Raw genomic sequence first — 21,629 nt, 5'->3', positions numbered from 1 at the left:
AGGGCCCTTAATGATAATCTCGTTCCCCCTTCCACTATCCCAGCTTGCACCAAGCGCCGTCCAGCCTGGCTTGAGCGCTTCCAGGGCTGGAGCAGCCACAGCTTCTCTGGGCACCCTGTGCCAGGGCCTCCCGCCCCTCGCAGTACGGAGCATCTTCCTAATACCCCATCTAAGCCTGCCCTCTGCCTGCTTGAAGCCATTTCCCCTTGTCTAGTCACTCCAGGCCTTTGTAAATAGTCTCTTTCCTTCTTTCTCACAGCTCCCTTCAGGCACGGGAAGGCTGCAATGGAGGCACCCCCAAGTTCCCCGAACCAGGCAGAACAATCGCGATTCATTCTCTCAGCCTTTCCTCACGGCAGAGCTGCTCCATCCCTCTGATCGCCTTGGTCCTCTGCGCCCTCTCCAGCAGGTCCGTGCCCTGAGGAGCAGAATTGTCCCTCCCTTGCTGCCCCGCCGGGATCAGCCCAGCGCCCGGGGATTTCTGGGCTGGGGCACGGCCAGCTCTCGCCATCAGCACCGCCAAGGAAAGGGCAGCTTGTGCCACCCATTCCATCTGCCACAAGGAAAGTACCGCCAAATCCACTTTCAGATAATATTTAAACTAAACCGTTTTCAAGCATTCTGTATTACAAAACAGAAAATGATACAATTCATGGAAGAAGTCAAAATGCTGGCATCACTTTGTTTCCACATTAATACATAAAAATGGATGACACATTAAATAAACGTTTTGTTATTAACAATTAGAAATATTAACACCAAAAATCATGTATAAATTAGGAAATAAATGTACAAACTATTTTCAAAGTGCTCTTTCAAATACATTATATACACAACATTCACGAAGTTCTTAATGTAAGACATTTCAGATTGATGTAATGTTGCTGTTTCGGTTTAAGTGTTGTTCATATTCTCTCAAAAGCATTTCAGCACTTTCAAAAACCACATAAAAGGCGTATTCCCAAATTGGCAAAGAGCAATATTGCATTCTTCTGGCTACCTGTAATAGTAATTATTATAAAGAAAACAATCTTACTTCCTTTCTGTCCCTTGCTATTTGAGAGTACTTATTTGTATGAAAACACCAGCAGGAAAGATGAGAGAAATGAGGACTGACTGAAAAAAAAGTCTTCTGTTTTACCAGTAATTGAAATTATTAACATAGTAATGACAGTGCTTGGATAACACTTAACAGTAAACTTCCTAGTTGTCCAGTTAAAGATTTTCTTCAAAGGAAAGAAAAAGTAATTGACAGATGTGTTTTCCTTGTGGTCTTTGTTTTTCAAAATATAAAGTACTCGAAATCTCATAAATAACACCAGTCAGACAAAGGAAAGGAGAAAATCCTACACAGTGTATTTACTTTTGTAAATTTGCAGTAAATCTCATATCAAAAAATGTTTGTGGGCTACACAGCCACCCCAGCTTTTTGCTTCAGAGAAATTTGGACACAGTATTTTGTTCAACACTTATATAAGCACTTTAAAAGCGCCCTTTTTTTCACCCCCCCCAAGACTTTATAAGAACATATAAAACTGAATAGAAGAGACTTACATTGTTCATACTGATTTTTACATACCACTAGTTTTTCTCTCTAAATTCTCCCTCTATTGGTATTCTCTCACTGGTTGACCCCATTAATAGCTCCTCTCTCTATATGCATAATAGTGTCTCACAATTAAAGCTGAATTTAATTGCTTGTCTGCAATAAAAATGCATTTTTTTTCTTTTACCTCTGAACTATTTTTCTGTCAAGCTACAATAGGAAAATAAAAGTGATGATGAGCTGTGAGAACAACAGACCACGAAATTTGACAATATTTATGGTTATAATGCTTGCTGGGGAATCTGAGCCAGGGCAGCACAAGAATCAGAATAAAGAAGGATACCAGCCACCTGCTTGCAAAATTTGGCACAAAAATATATGCAAGTTATAAAATTTGGAGTAGGATATTCAAGATGGGACTTCTGCCTGATGTTTTTCTCAGCTAAGCACGATATGAAGCAATATTGATGTGGAGCAGGCTGACACTGCAGGTCTCAGAGCTCCCTTCTGGTTTTATTTCCACGACAGAAATAACCTTTGTTTACATGGACATATAAAAGGTGCCTCTATTTATTAACATTTCTATGATCATAGGTTTGGATCCTCTTTCTGTACCTTTCACAACAGAAATGTGGACTTATGCAGATTATTGAATTATAGGATTTGGGTAGGTATTATAGAAGTTGCAGTTATTTTTTGTCATGTAGCATAGAACTGACATTTTATAAGGAATGTATCCATCCCCTTGTTCTGTAGAAGTAAACTGAAGAGCCATGGATTTTGGAGGCTGGCAGGTAATCTTCAATGCATCCACTTAAAAAAAGATCAATAACTTACCACAGGGAACTTCCCTGGACTGAGATGTGACTGATGGGCTTTGCATTGGGCCAGACTGCCGAGCAACCTGGCTTTTTTCCAGAACGGGGCACAACTGTGATCTAGTGATCCTAAAGCTATTCAGAAACATCAAGAATGGGACAAGAGAGGGTAAATGGAAAACTTCTGTGTTGTATCAACATACAGTACTATACACAGCACCAAATATCAAACCATTAAAGCATTGTCTTGTTACCAGTAGTGCACTGCTTCATATCCAGCATGAAATGAACACTGTTCACATACAGACGCTGCTTTGTGCTAAGGGGTAACCAACATATTACAATTAATCAAAACTGCCTGTACATCCAGTTCAAAAGATTGAGATACTATTGAAAGGAATCTGACACAGCACTGTATTCTTTTATTGCTGGTAATTTCCATATTGTCCCTGTAAAAAAAAAAAAAAAGAAGAAATAGAAATGTTGAAGGATAATATATTGGAGGCTTACTGCAAGTTAGGCAATTTCTTTTGGTATGTGAATTTTACTGAAGTATCACCCATATACATGCCCCAAATTATCAGATAGATTTATAGACAGAGCTAACAGCCAGATCTGCTCTTTCAGAGCAGAGATTTACGCAATTTACCTGCTCATAGCCATAAGGCCTCTGTTGCTGAGCGGATGGGCCTGTTTGGGAAGCTCTGTAACTTCCATATTGCTGCCCCTGTCCCTGTTGGTAGCTGGAATACTGTGAGGAGGCTCCTTGTGCAGGACCTGAGAAGACAGTAAAATCCATTGCAGGCAGTAAAATCCATTACAGGCTTGATTTGCTGGAGTTTTTAAGAGTTAACGCAATCTAAAACATGATGCTAACAAAGTAAGCTCTGTGAGCAAGAACTGTGAGTAAATTCTGCCCAGACCTCCCCTCTAGGTTTACACTAGGAGGTGTTAATACTAATAATGATGTAGTTGCAGCAGTGTAAACTTCAGATTTTAAACTTTGCTCAAAATGTCATAATACTTCTAAGTGGAGCCTCTCTGAAATCTGAATTGGCACAGCTCAGTTATGATCTCTGTGCAAACTACCTGGCCTATATTTTAGTAACAACTGCATGTTTAAATTCTTCTCTAATCTGGCTGTGCCACCATAAGCAACAGAGGAGTGATCCTCTGGACTGCTGATGTTTTTTTCATGTCAGTTCAGAAGGACTAGATGTGTAGGAGGCCTGGGAATCCAGACAGTGACCTCCTGATGATGTTCAACATAAAGTAAACATAAAGAAAATGTGTATTTTTTAACTTCTATCAAAAGAGAGAGGGATTTAGGATGGAATGCAGTGCTATACTTATGTATGTTACTGCCCAGAATCCCTTTCCTAGATCTTTGGCTAATTTTGGTATATTGTTAATCCCAGGTTAATCAAGGAAACAGTTTGCAGCCTATTTTAGCTTAGGAATGGAGGCATCAGGGTGAAACACTGCAAACACTTGACCAGCCACTGAAAGTTTTCTTACCATATCCTTGCTGTTGTCCTGGGTAACTCTGTTGGTTTGGGTATTGCTGCTGGGAATATGTTTGCTGTTGTGCAGCTCCCTGTTGGTATCCTGCCTGCTGCTGGCTGTACTGAGAATTTCCTGGAAAGGGAAATATTGGAATTGTTTGGTCAGAGATGAGGCAGGTATTTCACTGTACATGTGGATAATAACGAAAACAAAGGCATAAGGAGCCTTGGTTTAGAACTCATACACAAATACTTTTCTTAGAAACAGATGATTGGATTTTGCCAAGCAAGATGTTTATTTCTCCAGTGATTTTTAGTTCTTTTGAATAGCAGAGTTACTTATTTATACACATCACTAAACAAAGAAACAAACAACCTTTTCCCCAAAGTAATTCTTTTATCCCAGAAGGGCTTCAGAAGAAAAAGACACAAAGAAAAGTCTGCCAGGGTAAATAGCTGCTTTCTCAAGAAGCCCTTTCATTTTATTTTCTTCTAGATAATGATGTTTATTCATATATCCCAGAAAGACCACTTTATCTAGTTGTTACTGGTATTTTTTTTTAATACCTATGAAGGAAATTCCATTTGCTGTATCCTGAAACAACAAAATGAACAGAGGCTCTATAGAAGACATCGCTTCTCCTAAATGCCACCTTGCTTCAGCAAAATTCAGTTAATAGTACCAGCTAATTTAGAGTTCAGATATCTCAATAATGTACTGAATTTACTGTTAAGATTTTGCAGTGTTTTCCTACCTCCTTCATAGTAGTGTTGTGTAGAGTCGTCAAACGACCGGTCGTAGCTCTGTTCAGTATAGGATGACTGCTGATAGGCATAATCACCATGTCCTGCAAGGAGTCACCAAGATTTGTCAGACACATTCTTAGTGGGACCATAGACACAGTGTTGAATGTATATTTAATATATACTATGAAGCTGCTTATCCACCAAGATGAGGCTAAGAGCAAATACAGACCCCTTAGGGAGAATATCGAATACAAGGCAAGGAAAGTCACACCAATGGATAGAACTCTTGTGTTTACTAATCCAAACTGGGCTTTGGGCTCTTCTTGAAGCAGTTTATATAGCAGGGTGCACTGATGTGCATGTTTTGTACCAGGCTCCCATCCCCTGGGATTCTAATTTTCCAGCATTGAAACTAAAAATGAAGCACAATAGGTTTGCCATGTCCTTGGACGTGGCAGTCGTGGTGCTCTGCACTTCAGCAGTATCACAGTGAGCCCAGCTCACCGTGGAATTACCATCTGAGGAATTACCATCTGGATAGTATTGCTGATTCATAGGTTCTGATGAGCCTTGGCCATGACTGTACTGCTCACTGTAATATTCTTCCTGACCCATGTACTGCTGCGAGGAACCTGCAAGGCACAAGACAAGGTAGATTGAGCCTGTGGACTCCTAAGGGATGCATTTCTCTTATCTAATTTTCTTTTTTTCAAGAAAACAAAGTTTATATCTGGAAAAGCAAACAATTGAGAGCAGTTATAAAGATGTTTCCTTTTTCCTCACTAGAAAAAGGAAAAGAATTTGTATTCTCAGACAAAGCTGGTAAGATGGTTGAAATTTCCCACAATCACTTCTGCAGCAACACCAAAAGTAAGGGCTGCATTTCATCTACTAATCTGGGTTCTTAGAAAGCACAGGAATGGATTCCATGCTCAAGAACACAGTCAGAATTAAATATATTTTCATTAATACATTAATTTGTTTCTTAGCAAAATTCAGTTTATTTTCAAATCAGTCTAGCAGCTTTATTACCTCTTAGAACTTTATCCAGAGAGGTCTTAGAGCATGGTAGTTATCTTCTGGTGTTTTCCTTTCCTTGGCCTAATTTTTCATTCTAATTGCTGACAAACTGTATCTTCTTTCCAGAAATGTGTTCCTTGCTAACTGTGCCATGTTAGGGCTGATCCAACACCATGAGAAAGAATTTAATAGATTCCCAGTGCCTTGAATGAGCTGTATATCAAATTTTTTATCTTTTCTTTAGAGATTTATGATCCCTTTTAGACAGAACTATTTTTCTAAACACCCAAAATAATTAAATCAGTGAATCTTGAAAATAGATTCAAGTGCATCTCATTGTCATGACACTTGCACCATTCAGGATTTCCTCTGCTCCTGGATGGGATTCTCTGTTTGTAAATGTGACTTGGAAATTTTGGTGCCTTATGTACCCCACAGTACTGAGTGTCATTGGTCTAATGAGGGTTCCAGCAGTAATCTGATAGCAATTTTACCTTGCTGTGAAGCTCTGTAAGGGCCCATGGGTCGCTGCCCCATCATGCTGTTGCCTTGGTTGCTCTGGCTCATCATGGCAATGGAGGATTGTCCCTGGTAGTGCTGGCTCCCTCCTTGTGCTGAGTTGTAATGTGACGTTGCTGCTTGCTGGTGCATCATGGAGACTACAATGAACAGGGAAAAGACTGTTTTCCAAAGATGAACATGCGGCAGATCTCTCCTAGTCTCTTTAGAAGCAAGCTAAAACCTTCAGCTAACATGCATCCTGATAATTCTGTGAATTTTCCACAGGGGGAGATGTTTTCCTACTGGATTTATTTACTCTTCTGCACTGGAATCCAGAAGGGATCTTATTACATGGTCAGTTCTTGCCATTTGCTTCAGCAGATATTTAAAAATACACCCAGCCCTTGATTATTATTAGCTTACTTAAAAGAATGTAAACCTTATTGCAGTAGAGTTAAAGGAAGAAACAAGAAATGATGTTTGTTCCTGTCTACCTCCTGACTATTTCATTGCTGCTTTTCTAATATATTCTTTCTTGTGCTTCCATCTTCTCATACACCTGATGATTATAGAGTTTAAGTAAACTGACATTCTAGGATTTATTTGATTCCTAAATTTCATGCTGCTGTAAAGAATTTTAAAGCATCAGACATGCTATTCAATGTGATTCAACTAGCAAACTTTTTTTTAATTAAGAGATTGAGTTGTCTGCTGGTCTCTTAATGCCCTGCAAACAATGTGAAGTACCAATAAAATAACAAAATGGGCTATTAATGTACAAACAGTAAATGTGTTATAGCCTGGCAGGTTCTTTGTCCTCGGGCAAAGGTGCTGCTCAGATCCTTCCCATGGCTGTGGGATTTGCTGCCAGGGCTATCAGACAGTGCTGCTGCACCTCTACCTGACCCTCTTTTCCCCAGCTCAGCCCTAACCATGGCGAGTGAGCCTAAGTTAAAGCAAGTCTGAAACTGTTCTGAATTACACTGGCGCCTGACACCTGGAAATTCAGAGATATCTTAAAGCTGTCTTTTCCTCTGGTACATTTGTCACTCTACAGGAAATATTTCAAGAACAAAGTCAGGTGTGGCAAACCCTCTGAGGTGAGTGGAAAGCCAAGGTGGCCCAGGAGGAGGGAGTTACCTGGGTTGGACTGCATGTTGATGTTTGTTCGAGAGACGTAATTGCCTATAGAGCCCTGGCCTTGCATTGGCACGTTCTGAGACGCAGGCACTGTGTGGCTGTAGCCTGGGCCAGTCCCATGGCTGCTGACAGTCATGCTCAGAGAGGTCGTGGGCATGGTGTTCTGGCCTGACTGCTGCATAGACACGTGGTTAGGACCTACAAAAATTGGAGAGAGCAACAGGAAAATCTCAGCTATGATTGGCAAAGCACAGCGAGCATGAGGCCTCGTGGCCTTTCTGAAATACCTTATGATAAGGCAAAACAAAAAACCAAAATCTTCATTATTAACACTCCCTGTTATGTACAGACAAATTAAAACTGCCTGCTGCACAGTTAGAGCAAACCTCCTCTTCCTGGCAGCCAAATCCAGGCTGTACAGGATTGCAGATGGGAAGAACAAAACCAGCAGCAATGCCCTACAACCACTTCCTTGCAGGCAGCAGAATTAAAAAATGCCAGTAATTTCAGGTACTTCAGAAAATACACGGACTCTGGGAACATCCCAGCCTTTGGAAATTGGTCCTTTCCTTCCTCTTGTCCTGCAGTTGATTCCTTTTCCTCCTTCACACAGGTGGTGATAACAGGAAGGCACAACAGTGGCTGAGAGACACTTTGGACATTGCTGCATCCACTATTCCTATATAGTGGATATAACTATATATAACTAGTATATATAACTAGTATATATAACTAGCTATAACTATACTGTTCCTCTACAACCAGCTCACCTTCTTAGCTGGAGCTTCTGAAGTACCAATGCAGCCTCTGCTCAGAGCACGACCCTATCTCTCCCTTTCCTGAAGTTTGACTAAAAGTACCTCAGAGGAAGATAAATTTTCCAAGCCACCATTACAATCCCAGTTGTTACTCCCTTTCCAGCATCAGAGTGTAATCATCAGACTGCTCCAGATACATCCTGAGTTTGTATCACCCTACTTACCTGGCAGTGGGCTTATTTTTCAGAATTCTGTTTGCATTTGGTAGCTAATACTGGGGGAAATGTGGTTCTTATTTGTAGTTTATTGCTGGAAATAGTTTATGAATGAGTTTTGCAAAGTTGTTTTCACTGTATATTGTTACTATCCAAGCTGTGATGGTGCATATTGTTGTCTATCTAAATTCAGCCATATTGTTGTCAATCTCAATTAATATAGGCAGAATGCAGAATCCTTAGAAGAGGCAGAATTATGTTGAAATATTTAAATAACAATATTTTAATTCAGGGTTATTAAGTGTATCTGCAGCCTCTGAAAAACATTTAGTACAAATCTAACTCATTTAGTACAAACCTCATTAATTACCCTTAATGGTTTTCATAGACATCAAAATGAGAATATTTACTGTAAATTATGACATTTTCCTCTGATGAAGAGATGCAAGCAGCAGTTTCAACAAGAGATAAACAGAGCCAGCTCTCCTGAAATCAGTGGAGCTGGGTCAAAATGCTGCTACAGAAAATTATCTCTGTGTTTTGCTCTGGTTTGTTTAAGTTGTAAAGCTGATCCTGGTGCAACACAAGGTCCCACAGTGTGTGAATAGAGATAGAGTTGCCTTGAGTGAGAGGTGGAGTGAAGCAAGTGTTGGTAAACCTTGCCTTATTTGCATGGGAAAAATTAGAGATTCTTGGCCCTCTTTAAAATAAGAAAAAAAAATGGTTGGCTAATTTGTGATTGTAAGGGAAAATATATGGATGAGTCCAGTCCTCGTGACCTCCAGTCTGGTTCTTTCAATCAGCAGAAAATTACTCCAGAGATCTGGAGGAGGCTGGGGAGCAAATCAGAAAACCAACACCAGTAGCACTGAAAATTCTTAATTCTTAATTCAAATTTTTGTGTGATTAAGAATAAGCCTATTCTTAATAACACAAAACAATGTTTTGACTGACTTAATATATTACTCATACTCAGTATTAAATCTTTCAAAACAAAGGCCCTGAAATATTTAGTAAGTTCACTTTACAGGTCCCTTATCCAATCATGTAAAAGGTACAATAGGCTTGACCACAAAGGGATTTTCAAGAACTCAGAAGTAATTTCATGGCTTATGTCTGCTCTTGAGTCCCCCTGCCAAGGTCTGTGATTTTACAATCAGATATTTCTATTTATAGAAACTGGTTTTGCTCTCTGTTACTCTGGGAGACACCCACAGAAACAACTGACTACAAAATAAACAGATTATTCATAATATAAAATGCACATATTAAAAATTGTTTTTCAATTAGCTTAGTCGCATGAACAAAACCAAACAGATTATATTATCTTATTAATATGAAATGTCTGTGCAAATTCATTAACTGTGTAGTACAGCCTCTGCAAGCTTCTGGAGAGGACAAAGACTGGTGCAACACCAAATGATTTGTAAGGAGAAATGTATCCTGGAAGGTCTCTGCAATCTGAAGGCTTGGTTGTGTGGTTAGTCATGCAAGCAATTCCATTTTACCCTGGCCAACCCTGCCACTTCCCTGACAAAAATACCGCAACATATAATTTTTCTTACTAAAAACTTGGATGCATCTTTACTCCGTGATTTTCATCATGCATTTAAAAAAAAAAAAAGTCTTTAATTTCCTCTGCAGAAACACAAAGCACTCTGCAGAAGCCAACATCATTCCTGCCTGTAGCCATTTTGTGGTGATTTCAGCATGTGCCTGAAATCCCCATATGCCTGAAAGGTGAGTTAGGAGAGGTCTTTTCCAGCTCTCCAAGTATATTCTGCATTAATGATTTTGTTGCCAGGCAACAGCAAAGCAGCACAAAGGGGACCAAAGCTCACCATTGCTAATCTGACTCTGCATGAGGGAGGAAGGAGGAAGGCCGGTCCCGATGGCATCGCTGAGATTGCTCTGCGAGTGGAGGGATTGGTTGGAGGCGCTCTGACTCATCCCTCCCGGGCCCAAGTTTATATTTTGCGTTGGTGGCTGCGAAACAACAAGGAGGAAAAGCAAATTTTTGGTTAGGCTTTGAATTAGAAAAATAGCAGCCCCCGAATTAGCCTGACTATGACTAAAAACTGCCTGGGTTAAATACGTGTTTGCTTTGCTTTTTGGGTAAATCTTTCGCGGTTTGACTCCTCTGTGTGAATGACATTGAGCATGTCAGAGCAGCTGACAGGCAGCAGCACAGCGAAGGGCTTGAAATTATTGTGTTTGTCACAGAGTGTGGCTTCTGTGCTCGTTCCTCTGCACTCACATGGATTTCCAAACACAACCACTGCGGGGAATGCATTAGCAAAGACAACACAGGAGTGTGGTGACAGATTGACCTTTGCCAAGCTATGCTGCAGTTTGTGTTATGTGTGGTACTTCCCAAATCAATCCACTGAGCAAGAATAACAACATGTGTAAAGACAAACCGATGCCTGAGTGTTGAATTAGATTTTTGACGCAAATCAGCAGCAGTTTTTTCCCCCCAAATAAAGAATAGAGTAAGAACAGATAAGAATATTGAATCTGGAACACATGGAGCTGTTCAGATCTGCACCACTGCATCATAACCCTTGAGTTATGGGACAGAGATTAACACAAATGTCCCAAAGAATCTAATTTAAATGAAGTAAAAGTAACTTTTGACTGGTGGTCTACTTGGCCACTTCAAAACTTTCAGCTGGAAAAATACTAAAAAACGGTTCATTTATAGTGATCAATGACAGAATCAAAAGAACATTTCCCTCTGGCATAGCTAATGTATCTGAGGGAAATAACTATTAGTTATACTAATATATTAATTATACTAATATATTGTATAACTAATATAGTTCTATAGATACACTAACATATTAGTTATACTAATAACTAAGTATTAGTTACAGTAATTGTACTGGTACTTACAGCAGGAAGCAAGGACTGCATATTCTGGTTAGAGTCTGCTATTGTTGCCAAGTAAACCAGGTTTCTGTGCAAGATTTGTTGGTATCTACAGAACAAGGAGTAAAGCTCATTTGGAAAGGGTTAACAATACACAAAATTCCAAATCTTTCTTTTTTCCCTATTTACAAATGGTTAATTAAATTACCTTAACCCATTTCTAATCTGCCCTAATAAATAGCAGTAGCAGTGACCTGTGTCTGTGCTGTCATGTTTCCCATCAAGGGTCAGTGTGCTCAACACCTCTTTTATAAAAGCATAAACTTCAACAGGATAAACCTGGGGGAAGAGAAAATACACCCTCCTTTGAAAGCACTTTGAACTGTGGAGCTGGGACCTACATCTTTGAGGACTGATACCCAGTCAGCTGCTCCAACAATCAGACACTTTTCCCTTCTCTGTCTAACAAGGGCCCTGATAGGAATGAAATTCCAGGACTCCAAAGCCCAAAACCTGTTTTCCCTGCCAGCAAGCTGAGAAGAACATGATTTTTTTCAAGGGTGCTCTAACTGGAGTGTTTACTCAAGTAAGCACCACCAGAACCATTTATGCTTCTCCACAGTTCTCCAAGAACTGGAGAAGCTCCTAGGAAGGAACAGGAGTGTTTCCAAGAGCAAACCAACAGCTGTGCACTGAGCAGAGGGAAGAGGCAGACTTCAGGAAACATTTCTAACAAACTCCCCGGTTTGGAATACTCACTGAGTACATTCTGCAGTTTTCCCCTTGCTCTGATAATCCATAATACATTGTATTAGGTGGTGATTTTCATCTAGCATCTGCATAAAAGAAATAGGACCAGAACATGTTACTATGAGAATTGAATATAAGTCCTGTATTCTTGTGATTCTCCACCTTCCTTGGCTCTGGATGGTGTTTTTGTGCAGTATTGTTGCTTTGGCTGTTGTAAATTACCTACGTGTGACTTTATTGAGCCACAAGGTTGATTCACTTATAAACAGTTATCTTTCAAGTGGTTACTTCAAATACCCATACAGAAGAATTCAGCACTTAGCTTGTTCCTTAAATGGCAGATAAATTCTGATACTGAAGAAGGAAAACACTTCCACTATGAGTTATCTCTGCCTCATCCCAAAGTATCACCCAACCCTTTCCAAAACATCAGGTATTACTAACATGCCCACTTTTAAGTAGGAAACAAACTTTCAAACAGGACTAGAGCATGCTGACAGCTGAACCTGATGAAGTACAAAATTTGCAGCATTGCAGCTACTGAAACCATATTTAAGGGAATTATATCCCAATATGTCCTGACTTTTATTTAATGAGCTCATAATATGATTAAAAGCATAAAATATCCTTTGATTTGTTCTGATACATTAGTTTGTCCCTTTCCCCCAGATTTCTTGTGAATGTAGCACACTTTCTCCAGCTGAATGAATAAAAAAAAATACCAGCATGTAGAAATTTGGATTTTTCTCTGGCATAATAGAGCTTGTAGGCACCACTGCTATCAAGTGCTTGCAAGATTGGGCTTTTGAACCACTGTGTCATCAGGGCAGGAGAGCTCTTGAGGAAAGAACCATTTCTGGTTCAGAACTGAATTTCACTGCCCTGGAAATGCTCTTTGATGAACTATTTTAGAGGAGCACCACCACCACTCTATTGCCAAAAGCTCTGACTTCCTCCGTGTGAAATCTATTTTAGGAATATTTGATACTGGGATGAGGACAGCTTTGAAATGTTGTTAAAATTGAATTAATAAATAAAAATAAGCTGCTTATATAATATGAATGCAAACAAGAACAATATTTTCCATAGAAGTTTGTATATGTTCACTTTATTGAGGACTTTTGGAGGTTTTTTTGTCTCCCACTCTCTCTGCTCCATTTCCATTCTCGACTATAAATCCCCTCCAGTTCCTGTGCCTGCAAGTCTCTTCCTCAGCATTGCTGTTTGTCAAAGAGAAGATCACTGCCAACAGCCCAACTCCGATGAACAGTCCCAAAGTAACCTGCCAGCAAATCCACCTGAGATGGGAAAAGGTTCCACTCACTATTTTTAAAGAAAGAACATTTTGAAGCTTCCATGAAGTTTATGAATATGCAAAAAGAAAAGGGCTTGAAAATCGAACAGAAGACACTTTATCTGCCCTTTGTCTGTGGGTGTGGGTTTAATTACAAACAACTGAATTATGAAATCATTCCAACTGATTTGGAGGTTAGAGGAAAACTTATTCCCCGAGTCCGAAGCGTTTCAGCATTTAAAACGAACTGGTTGACACCACCACGTGCTGCAGGAGCTCCACAAAATGGGATGTTTCCAAACAGTCTCCTGAGATGCAAGTCATCTCTCTAGCCTCTCTCGTGGCAGTTTGCTCTGCCCTCAGCTCTGCTCTGTCACACGCTGCCACCGAGGGGATTTTTGTCCCCTAGAAGTCATAAACTGGCAGCAGATCACGGCTTGGCTGCACAGCCCCTGGTGACAGATTAATTGCTGTGCTGGCAGTGGCACTTCTGCCCTGGTCACTGTCAGGAAGGGAGCGCACGGAGCTCGCACCTGGCTGCCACCGCACCTGAGCCGCGGGGAACGGCCAAAATGACAGCAAAATGCACCTGACAAACAGCAGTGACAGTAAAAACATCACATTCTTTATTGACATTTCCAGCCTCCTCGCTCCTGACCGTCACCTTCTGCAGGAGAAGGGTGCCAGGGTCCGCTTGCGCTGCCAGTCCTGGGAAATAAGAAACAATAACTTCCCAACTTGGCACCCTCTGATTTGGCCTCCACATGAGATCCAGGTAGGGATCTCCTCGCCAGAGAAAATTTTTCAAAACCTTTGTTTGTCATTAAACATCAATAAACATATCACAATAATAATAATAATAATAGTTTATGAAAAATCCCAGTGGCTGGTGCTCCCTCTATCTTCTGAGAGATTAAAATTATGCATCCAGATACAAAAGAAAACCCTTGCAAATTCAGTATTTTATTTCAATTCATTTTTTTAGGTTGGATTCTTCGGGGGCCAGAAGCTGACATGCCATCATAAATTAATCGCATATTTGCAAATTTTATTGCCGTTTCCCAATGTATGCTTGGCAGCGTTTCCCCTTGGCGAGCAGCAGGGATAACGTGCCATCCCGATTTTATTCCCTACGTCCTTCTCTCGCTCTCTTTGCAGCGATCTGAACACCTTTGCTTTGTTCCACCTCCTCCTCCTCCTCCTCCTTCCCCCACCTCTCTCTCTCCAGCTGTCCATCTCTGCAGCCCTCGCAAATTCACGAGTTTTCTTGATCGCCCTAGAAATCAGCCTCCAGCTGCAGGAGCATGGACAGAATAAATGTCTAAAATTGTCTGTATAAAAGCATGCTCTTTTACCTTCTGGATAGTTTGCTGGGTGACCTCCCCTTTGCCTCTTGGGCGAGCAGAAGCAAAGGCAACCGACATGGTGGGGGATTTTTATGTGTCTATAATATATCGGTTCCAGGCTCTAATAATATTGTTATTATCTGGCTGCTATTGCCGTGCGAGGATTCTCCGCAGTGCACGGGGAGGGGGGCAGCCGCAGATGGTACGATCTGCGCCCCGCGAACACCCGCGGGCGCCGCGCCCCGCGCCGCCGGGCACCGCCCCCGCCGCGCCCCCCCGAGCCCCCGCGGCCGCGGGGCGGCGGCGGCGGCGCCGTTCGGGGAGGGGACGGGAGCGGCGGCGCCGCCGCCTCCCCGCCGCCCGCACATGGTGCGGTCCCGGCCGCCCGGCTCCCGCGGCCTCGGCCGCGCCGCCCGCTGCGCCAACTGCGTACGCCGGCTGCGTACGCCAAGTGCGCCAGCGCGGGGAGCGGCGCGGGGCCGCTACGCCAAGTGCGCTGCGTGCGGCCGGGGGACAGCGGGAGCGGGGGACGGGGAGCGGCCGGGGCAGCGCGGCGACATGGTGACAGGGACGGAGCGCCTCTGCTGCAGGAAAGGCTGGAGAATCGGGGCTGCTCGGCCTGGCGTCGGGGTGACCCAATTGTGGCTCTCCAGTACCTCAAGGGGACTCACAGCAAGGATGGGGCAGAACTGTTTACAAGAGAGTGGAGTGACAGGACAAGGGGAATGGGTTCACATTGAAAAAGAGCAGGTTTGGGTCAGATAGGAGGGAAATCTTCTGCGAGGGCGGCGAGGCCCTGGCATGGGGTGCCCAGAGAAGCTGCGGTTGCCGTATGCCTAGAAATGTGCAAGCCGGGGTTGGACGGGGCTGGGAGCAAGCTGGGGTAGTGGGAGGTGTCCCTGCCCGTGGCGCGGGCTGATTTTTGGGGTCACCTCCACCCCAAGCCCTTCTGGATTCCCGGCGCGGTGCGTGCGCCAGTTGCGGGGCGTGCCGGGCGCTGCGCCGAGCGCGCGCGGCGGGAGCGCTGCGCAGCGTGCGCAGAGTGCGTACGCCAAGTGCGCGGCGCAGGAGCGCAGCGGCCCCGCCCCCGGCCCGCCCGGATGACGGTGCGGGTTCTGCCGGAGCCATGAGCTACGACCGCGCCATCACCGTCTTCTCCCCGGACGGGCACCTCTTCCAGGTGGAGTACGCGCAGGAGGCGGTCAAGAAAGGCTCCACCGCGGTGAGTCGGCGGCCGCGGGGCTGGCGGGGCGGCGGCGGCGGGGCCGGGCCCTCGGCGGGGCTGGGCCTTGCTGCGCGCCCGGCCTGGCGGGCCCGGGAGGCCGCGGGGCAGCGGGAGCCGCTGCCGGAGGTTCCCGGGGGGATCCATCGTCCATCGTCCGGAGCTGCCCAAAGGCCGGCGCTGCCTGCGGAGCTCCGGCGGTGCCTCAGGCCTGCGGGGATCTCTGCTGCCCCGTCCGTGCTGCAGCCCGTGGTATATTCCCGGTTTGTGCACGAGGCGCTCCCTGTGCACTGTCGCTAAAAGCCCTTAGCAGTACATGGCTTCTCCCGGCTTCCAGCTGCCCCAAGCCTTTGCTCAATGAAAGTTTTAATTCATTTAGGGGAGGAGAAAAAAAAGTGTTATTTGCAAATACCGTTGTATTAGTGATTGTAATAAGTTCTAGTAATAATAAGTTTTAATTTTAAAAAGTCGTAATTGTATTGATAGTTGTAGTATGTTTTAATTGCCGTTACCAAAAAGAGAATTTACCGTCTTTGGGATGGGAATGAATGTAACAAGATTCATTACCAAATAGATTCCTCGTTTTTTTCAGAAATTAAAAATACTGTAAAAGTGGAGACAGCATGCAATATAACCACCCATCTTGTCTCTTGTTGAGTTTGATGTTTTTGGAAACATTTGGAACATACTGATTCCCGTGCCCCTGTAACAAACAGTGGGAATGAAGGGGAAGGGTCAAGGGTTTTTTTTTCCTCCGTGATGTTGGAAAAGATGTATACAAGGTATGAATAGGACATTAAAGCAGCTCCAGACAGAACATTTTGGCAGCTGTAGGTGTTACTTGGCCTGATCTTCAGTTGAGTAGTGCCACTGGACTAGTAGGGTGTCCAATGGCTGTGGAAATACTGATGGTGCTGTTGGAAAAAAGACAGTTTGTAAGAGGAGCTGGAGTCTGTCTCTTGGGAGCCACAGGGATTTAGGTTGGTGTAAACTGGTGATGAAACTGCACCCTGAAATTGCAATTTTTATTACATCACTTCTGCCTCCGGGTTGAGTGGGAAATAAAATCCTGGCTTCAAGCTGAGGTAATGCTTACAGTGTGGGGGGTTGTGCTTGGTTACTGCTCATTTGGGTAAAGTCTGCAGCTATCAGGATTTTTCGACCTGGGTTAACTTTTTTACTTCTTCTTTTCATGCATGGAAGGTTGGAGTAAGAGGGAAGGATATTGTTGTCCTTGGTGTGGAGAAGAAGTCAGTGGCAAAGCTGCAGGATGAGAGAACTGTCAGGAAGATCTGTGCTCTGGATGACAATGTCTGCATGGCTTTTGCAGGTACATGGTCCCTTCAGGGGTTTTGGCAGTTATTGGGATACCTTTGGGCATATTTATGGAAGATGGAAACCCAAAATTAGGGTTGTAACTGGCTGAGAACTGTGGGAAGCACAATATTTCCACAGCAGCTTATTCTTTTTTTTTTTAATGGAGAAATAGAGTGTCAGTGTCAATAATATTTTTAAGGGGAGATCTGATTTAACTGACTAAAACAACAGGGTTTAGGTTCAGTGTGCAGGAATGAGAGGCTCAGTTCTTTCTCCTGCCTTGCTCCTTTAGCCAGGGTCTGGGATATGTGCAAGGGTGTTCACAAACTTGAGGAAAAATTCTCTAATAAAAACAAGGCTGTGAGTGAAAAATGGCAGCATTAACTAAAATGTAAAATAAGAATTAAATATCTTGGAAATCTTGTTTTTAAAGGGTCACACACTTTTGTCAGCTAACATCATGCTGCTGTAGCCTCATTAACTAGATGAGGTTTGCTGGCAGATGAAACTGGAGGAATAATGTGTGTGAGAATAAGCACAGCAAATTAGCTGGGATATGGAATGCTGTCAGTAATGCTCCCATTACTGGATTCAGAATTGTGTATGTCACTTTAATCACAAACGTGGAAGCTGTAAACTAAATCCTTTAGTTATTTTTGTGCATTAACCACCTTCTGCTGCCTTACAAATGCTCTTGCTCAGCAAACCTGAGAGTCTGAGCTCTGCTTTGATTTTCCCTTGCTGTTGACACTGACCTCGTGGCCTTTTAGGGGCAGATTGGTGTTCTGAGGTTTTTTCATGACTCTGAGGCCACTCTGTCATTTCAGGGCTGACAGCTGATGCCAGGATAGTCATAAACAGAGCTCGGGTGGAGTGTCAGAGCCACAGGCTCACTGTGGAGGACCCTGTCACCGTGGAGTACATCACACGCTACATTGCCAGCTTGAAACAGGTACCTGGGGCTGCTCAGAGCTGCTGAGGATGTGTCCTGACCTCACAGAGGTGTTCTATGTGCTCTTGTGCTAGCCTGTGCTGTGCATTATGTACAATTAGGTGTGTAACAGGTGTGTACCACGTGGGACTAGTGTGTCACACATGTAGCATGAACCACACATTGTGTAGCATGGAATATCTGACACTTCTTCCTCGAGCTGTGCAAATGTCTGTGCTCTGGCCTCACTTTTACCACTACCTGGTAAAAAACACATTGTGGGTGTTTATTGGGAATGGAAAAAAACAATGGAGTGCTGTTTGAGTTTTTTTCCCCCAAGATAAAGCAACTAGTGCTTGCAAGGCCTGCACAGTTCCATGTGTCGTGTCATCAGGAACACCCTGCTCATCTCACTCCCAGAACAGCGGGCCTGGGTTACTGTCTTTTCTTAGGGCTCCTGGTAGTTTTAACTCCTGCAAAGCCATTGCAGGGATGGCTTAGAGGGGAACAAATTGGTGCAATATTTAATAAGTTTTGTGTTTGATAGTCATAAATTTATAATGAATTGCAGCATCAAAATATGCCCAGCTGTGGTCTGTGAGAAAATTACTCATTTGCCAGTGTATTAAACTGATTTTCAGCCACCAGTGAGAATTAGAGAAAATTTAATTTACTTTGCACAGATCTGCTGGAGCAGTGGTGATGGTAATAATGTGATTCTTGTAATAATCACTGGTCTGTCAGATCAAGGCACCACTTCCAGAGTTTCACGTTGTTCCTTTATCCAGTCTCACGTTTGTGTCTGTCTTTCTGGCATTCACCATTTGTCTCACCCTGTTGCAAACACACCTGGCCCAGCTCCTGCTGCTGTGGTGCTGTGGGTGTCAGCCCTCCCCTGCCCCTGGTGTGTGACATGTGACTTTGTTAGCAGTGTCCCAGGAGGGCTGTGACATGGCTCCAGTGTAATTGCTCACAGCTGGAGCTGCCATGATTTCCTGTGGAATTAGTGCAAATCATTGGTGAAAACTGTTCAGGTGTCCTCGTGGTATTTTTTGGCACACTGGGGCTTACAGACCTGGCTCTGGCTGCCTCAGCAGCGCTCAGCAGGTGGGGAGGTGCTTCTGGAAGCTGTAACCGGGTGTAGGAACAGGCTTGGACAGGAACCACCTCTCACCTGCCTGCTTAGGGACTCCATACAGAGTCCTGACTAATGGAGAGAGCCAGCTAAAAGCATTTCTGGTTGTCACTGCTCCAGAGTGTGCTTTGCAGTCTGGAGATGTGTTCAGAAGTGCCTGAGGTGTGTCCTTTGTGCTCAGAGGTACACACAGAGCAACGGCCGCAGGCCCTTCGGGATCTCCGCCCTCATCGTGGGCTTCGACTTCGATGGGACCCCCCGGCTGTACCAGACTGACCCCTCTGGCACCTACCACGCCTGGAAGGTGAGTGGGTGCAGTCCCTCCTGGAAATGGAATATTTGTGAGTTAATGTCTCCTTTAAAGTGGGATTGGGGTAGGGGAGATCTCACTGGCCAGATGGTGCTGTCTCACAGCTGCAAAAATCCTTAATGATCAAATGTACTGAGAGTGGCCATCTGCAGTTCAGCTTTCCTTGGGAAGTCTTGTCCTGCTTTAAAAAACAAACCAAAACCAACCCACCTGTGCCAGATAACTGTCCTTGTGTGTGACAGATTACGCAATTGTACAACTTTGTGTTTCTTTCTTGCTATGCAAATGAAATCTTTTCTAAACTCCCATTCATTTCCTTTTTTCCCTTAATGTTTCCAGGCTAATGCCATTGGCAGAGGAGCCAAATCTGTGCGTGAGTTCCTGGAGAAAAACTACACTGATGAGGCCATTGAAACGGATGATCTGACTATTAAACTTGTCATCAAGGCTCTTCTTGAGGTGAGGCTGTTTCACATCTCTTCTGTGGCTTTTCACTGTCCAGATTCACTTCTTAGATGGGAATATGGGAAAAGATTTGTGGATGTCCCAAGGAAATACTGCAAAGGATGTCTGAAGCGATTTACTGTAGGCTGTGGGTGTTGGATTGAATTCAAAGTTCAGAATATTTGGGGTAACAGTTTCCATAGTTTACACAGAACTTACCAGCAGCTCTGGGGAGGAATACAGACTTCAGTTCTGGGTGTTAACACAAATGCACCAGAGATGTGCTAAAGCACATGAATATTTTATTTTTTAATTGAAGTTTAAGATACAGAAAATAGCACAGGTCAGGTGGTGGGGCTGAGGTGTTCTCCATCTGTCCAGGGCGTGGGCACCACTGTGAAGACCCTTTTGAGAGTTAGTGCTGCTGGTGTTGAGAGTTTAAGAGCTAAGGAGTGAAATACACCCCATCCATATCTATTCTCCTTCTACGGAGACCTGAGAGGGGTTTGTTGGAGTGAATTCCTGGCCAGGCTCCTAAAGCTTCCCTCTGCCTCATGCAGGTGGTGCAGTCTGGTGGGAAGAACATCGAGCTGGCGGTCATGAGACGGGAGCAGCCGCTGAAGGTGAGGCTGTTGTTTGCTTCTCTCCCCTTGAGCCCATCCCTGATACGGTCCTTGTTGATCTGCCTGCACTTAATCTCACATTTTGCACTGACAAATACTTCAGTTTATTCTTAGTGGCCAAGGAATGTTGTTGTGTCTGCAGCAGGTACCTGGTTTCAGATAAACAGCAGTTCTTCCCATGACAGAACTAGAATCACTTCCATGAATGTCTCTTAAGTTTATTGGTATCCTGAGGGTCACCCGTGTTTCTGTTTTAGATCCTAAACCCTGAAGAAATTGAGAAGTATGTGGCTGAAATTGAAAAGGAAAAGGAAGAAAATGAAAAGAAAAAACAGAAGAAAACATCATGATGAATGAATCGCACCCACTTAGCTGCTTCTTTCTAATTCGAGTGATGGGTTATTCTGTATAGACATGTAGGCATTCCAGTTACTCATACTGTGCTCTCTTGAGATCTACAATAAACCTACTGATTTTTTTTTAAAGCTGTTATTTAAAAAAAACACCTGTCCATTCCTTGGATTTTAATTACCCAGTATGATCTGGTTGGCTACGGAACAGTAGCAGTGACCCATTAAAGGACAGAGACTTTGCTTGCATTTTTTTCCCTGGACACTTAACTTTGTTTAATGGTTCTTTTCTGCACTGTCTCAGCTCTCAGCATGTCCCTCTTTTTTACCTTAAGCAGCTGTCTTGGGGGTTGTATTATGGTCTCAACATAACTAATATGGAGTTGGGGTTTTTACTCCCTAATGGGCATCTTTCAGCATGAAAAGGCTGGGTCTGCCTCACAGGAGCCTGTGAAAGCAGGTCTGTGTTTTACTGCTAAAAGACAGGACGGGGGGGGTGTTTTGGGGGTAAGCATGAGAATGTGCTGCTGCAGGCACATGCTCAGGGCAGAGGTGCATGACCTGGTTCAGAGTAAAGCATTGCTGGTGTGGTTCCCAGGGGGATTTATGCACCAGGAGCTAAACCATAACTATAGCAAGTGTTACATACAACAGAGTTGTAGCTAGCTCCTCCACTTTCTCCTCCGGTATTTGCCCTCACATGCTTCCTCTCTACCTCTTACCCCAGGAGTTGGTTTGAGCTGTTTCCTCATTTCAGAGGAGCCTCAGGCCTCTTGCTACCTGAGC

The 21,629-nt window shown here is 43.6% G+C and overlaps 2 protein-coding genes across 2 annotated transcripts; one reads left to right on the top strand and one right to left on the bottom strand.

Moving 5' to 3' along the window:
- Positions 1-682: 682 nt before the first annotated feature.
- SS18L1 (SS18L1 subunit of BAF chromatin remodeling complex) lies at positions 683-14,618 on the bottom strand. Its single transcript, XM_084217954.1, has 11 exons — positions 14,521-14,618; positions 11,881-11,957; positions 11,146-11,230; positions 10,092-10,236; positions 7,278-7,475; positions 6,131-6,295; positions 5,147-5,248; positions 4,625-4,717; positions 3,883-4,002; positions 3,014-3,141; positions 683-2,813 (listed from the first exon to the last, which is right to left on the bottom strand). The coding sequence occupies exons 1-11, from the start codon at positions 14,587-14,589 to the stop codon at positions 2,787-2,789; spliced, it is 1,209 nt and encodes a 402-aa protein (XP_084074080.1). The 5' UTR covers positions 14,590-14,618; the 3' UTR covers positions 683-2,786.
- A 956-nt stretch (positions 14,619-15,574) lies between these two features.
- On the top strand, positions 15,575-21,092 carry PSMA7 (proteasome 20S subunit alpha 7). Its single transcript, XM_084218147.1, has 7 exons — positions 15,575-15,733; positions 16,937-17,063; positions 17,878-18,002; positions 19,298-19,420; positions 19,766-19,885; positions 20,431-20,493; positions 20,751-21,092. The coding sequence occupies exons 1-7, from the start codon at positions 15,638-15,640 to the stop codon at positions 20,841-20,843; spliced, it is 747 nt and encodes a 248-aa protein (XP_084074273.1). The 5' UTR covers positions 15,575-15,637; the 3' UTR covers positions 20,844-21,092.
- The last annotated feature ends 537 nt before the right edge of the window (positions 21,093-21,629 follow it).

This window comes from Fringilla coelebs (genome assembly GCF_963513975.1).
Source record: "Fringilla coelebs genome assembly, chromosome: 18".
Taxonomy (NCBI): domain Eukaryota; kingdom Metazoa; phylum Chordata; class Aves; order Passeriformes; family Fringillidae; genus Fringilla; species Fringilla coelebs.
This window is presented reverse-complemented; position numbering and strand designations above follow the sequence as displayed.

Excerpts from the sequence above, each read along its gene's own strand:
- SS18L1 (XM_084217954.1), bottom strand. The coding sequence starts at position 14,589 with ATGTCGGTTGCCTTTGCTTCTGCTCGCCCAAGAGGCAAAGGGGAGGTC. Across the intron at positions 4,718-5,146 it reads TCAGCAATACTATCCAGATG|GACATGGTGATTATGCCTAT; the intron begins GTAATTCCTCAG and ends GACTCCTTGCAG. Across the intron at positions 4,003-4,624 it reads ACAACACTACTATGAAGGAG|GAAATTCTCAGTACAGCCAG; the intron begins GTAGGAAAACAC and ends TTCCCTTTCCAG.
- PSMA7 (XM_084218147.1), top strand. The coding sequence starts at position 15,638 with ATGAGCTACGACCGCGCCATCACCGTCTTCTCCCCGGACGGGCACCTC. Across the intron at positions 15,734-16,936 it reads TCAAGAAAGGCTCCACCGCG|GTTGGAGTAAGAGGGAAGGA; the intron begins GTGAGTCGGCGG and ends CATGCATGGAAG. Across the intron at positions 19,421-19,765 it reads GCACCTACCACGCCTGGAAG|GCTAATGCCATTGGCAGAGG; the intron begins GTGAGTGGGTGC and ends TAATGTTTCCAG.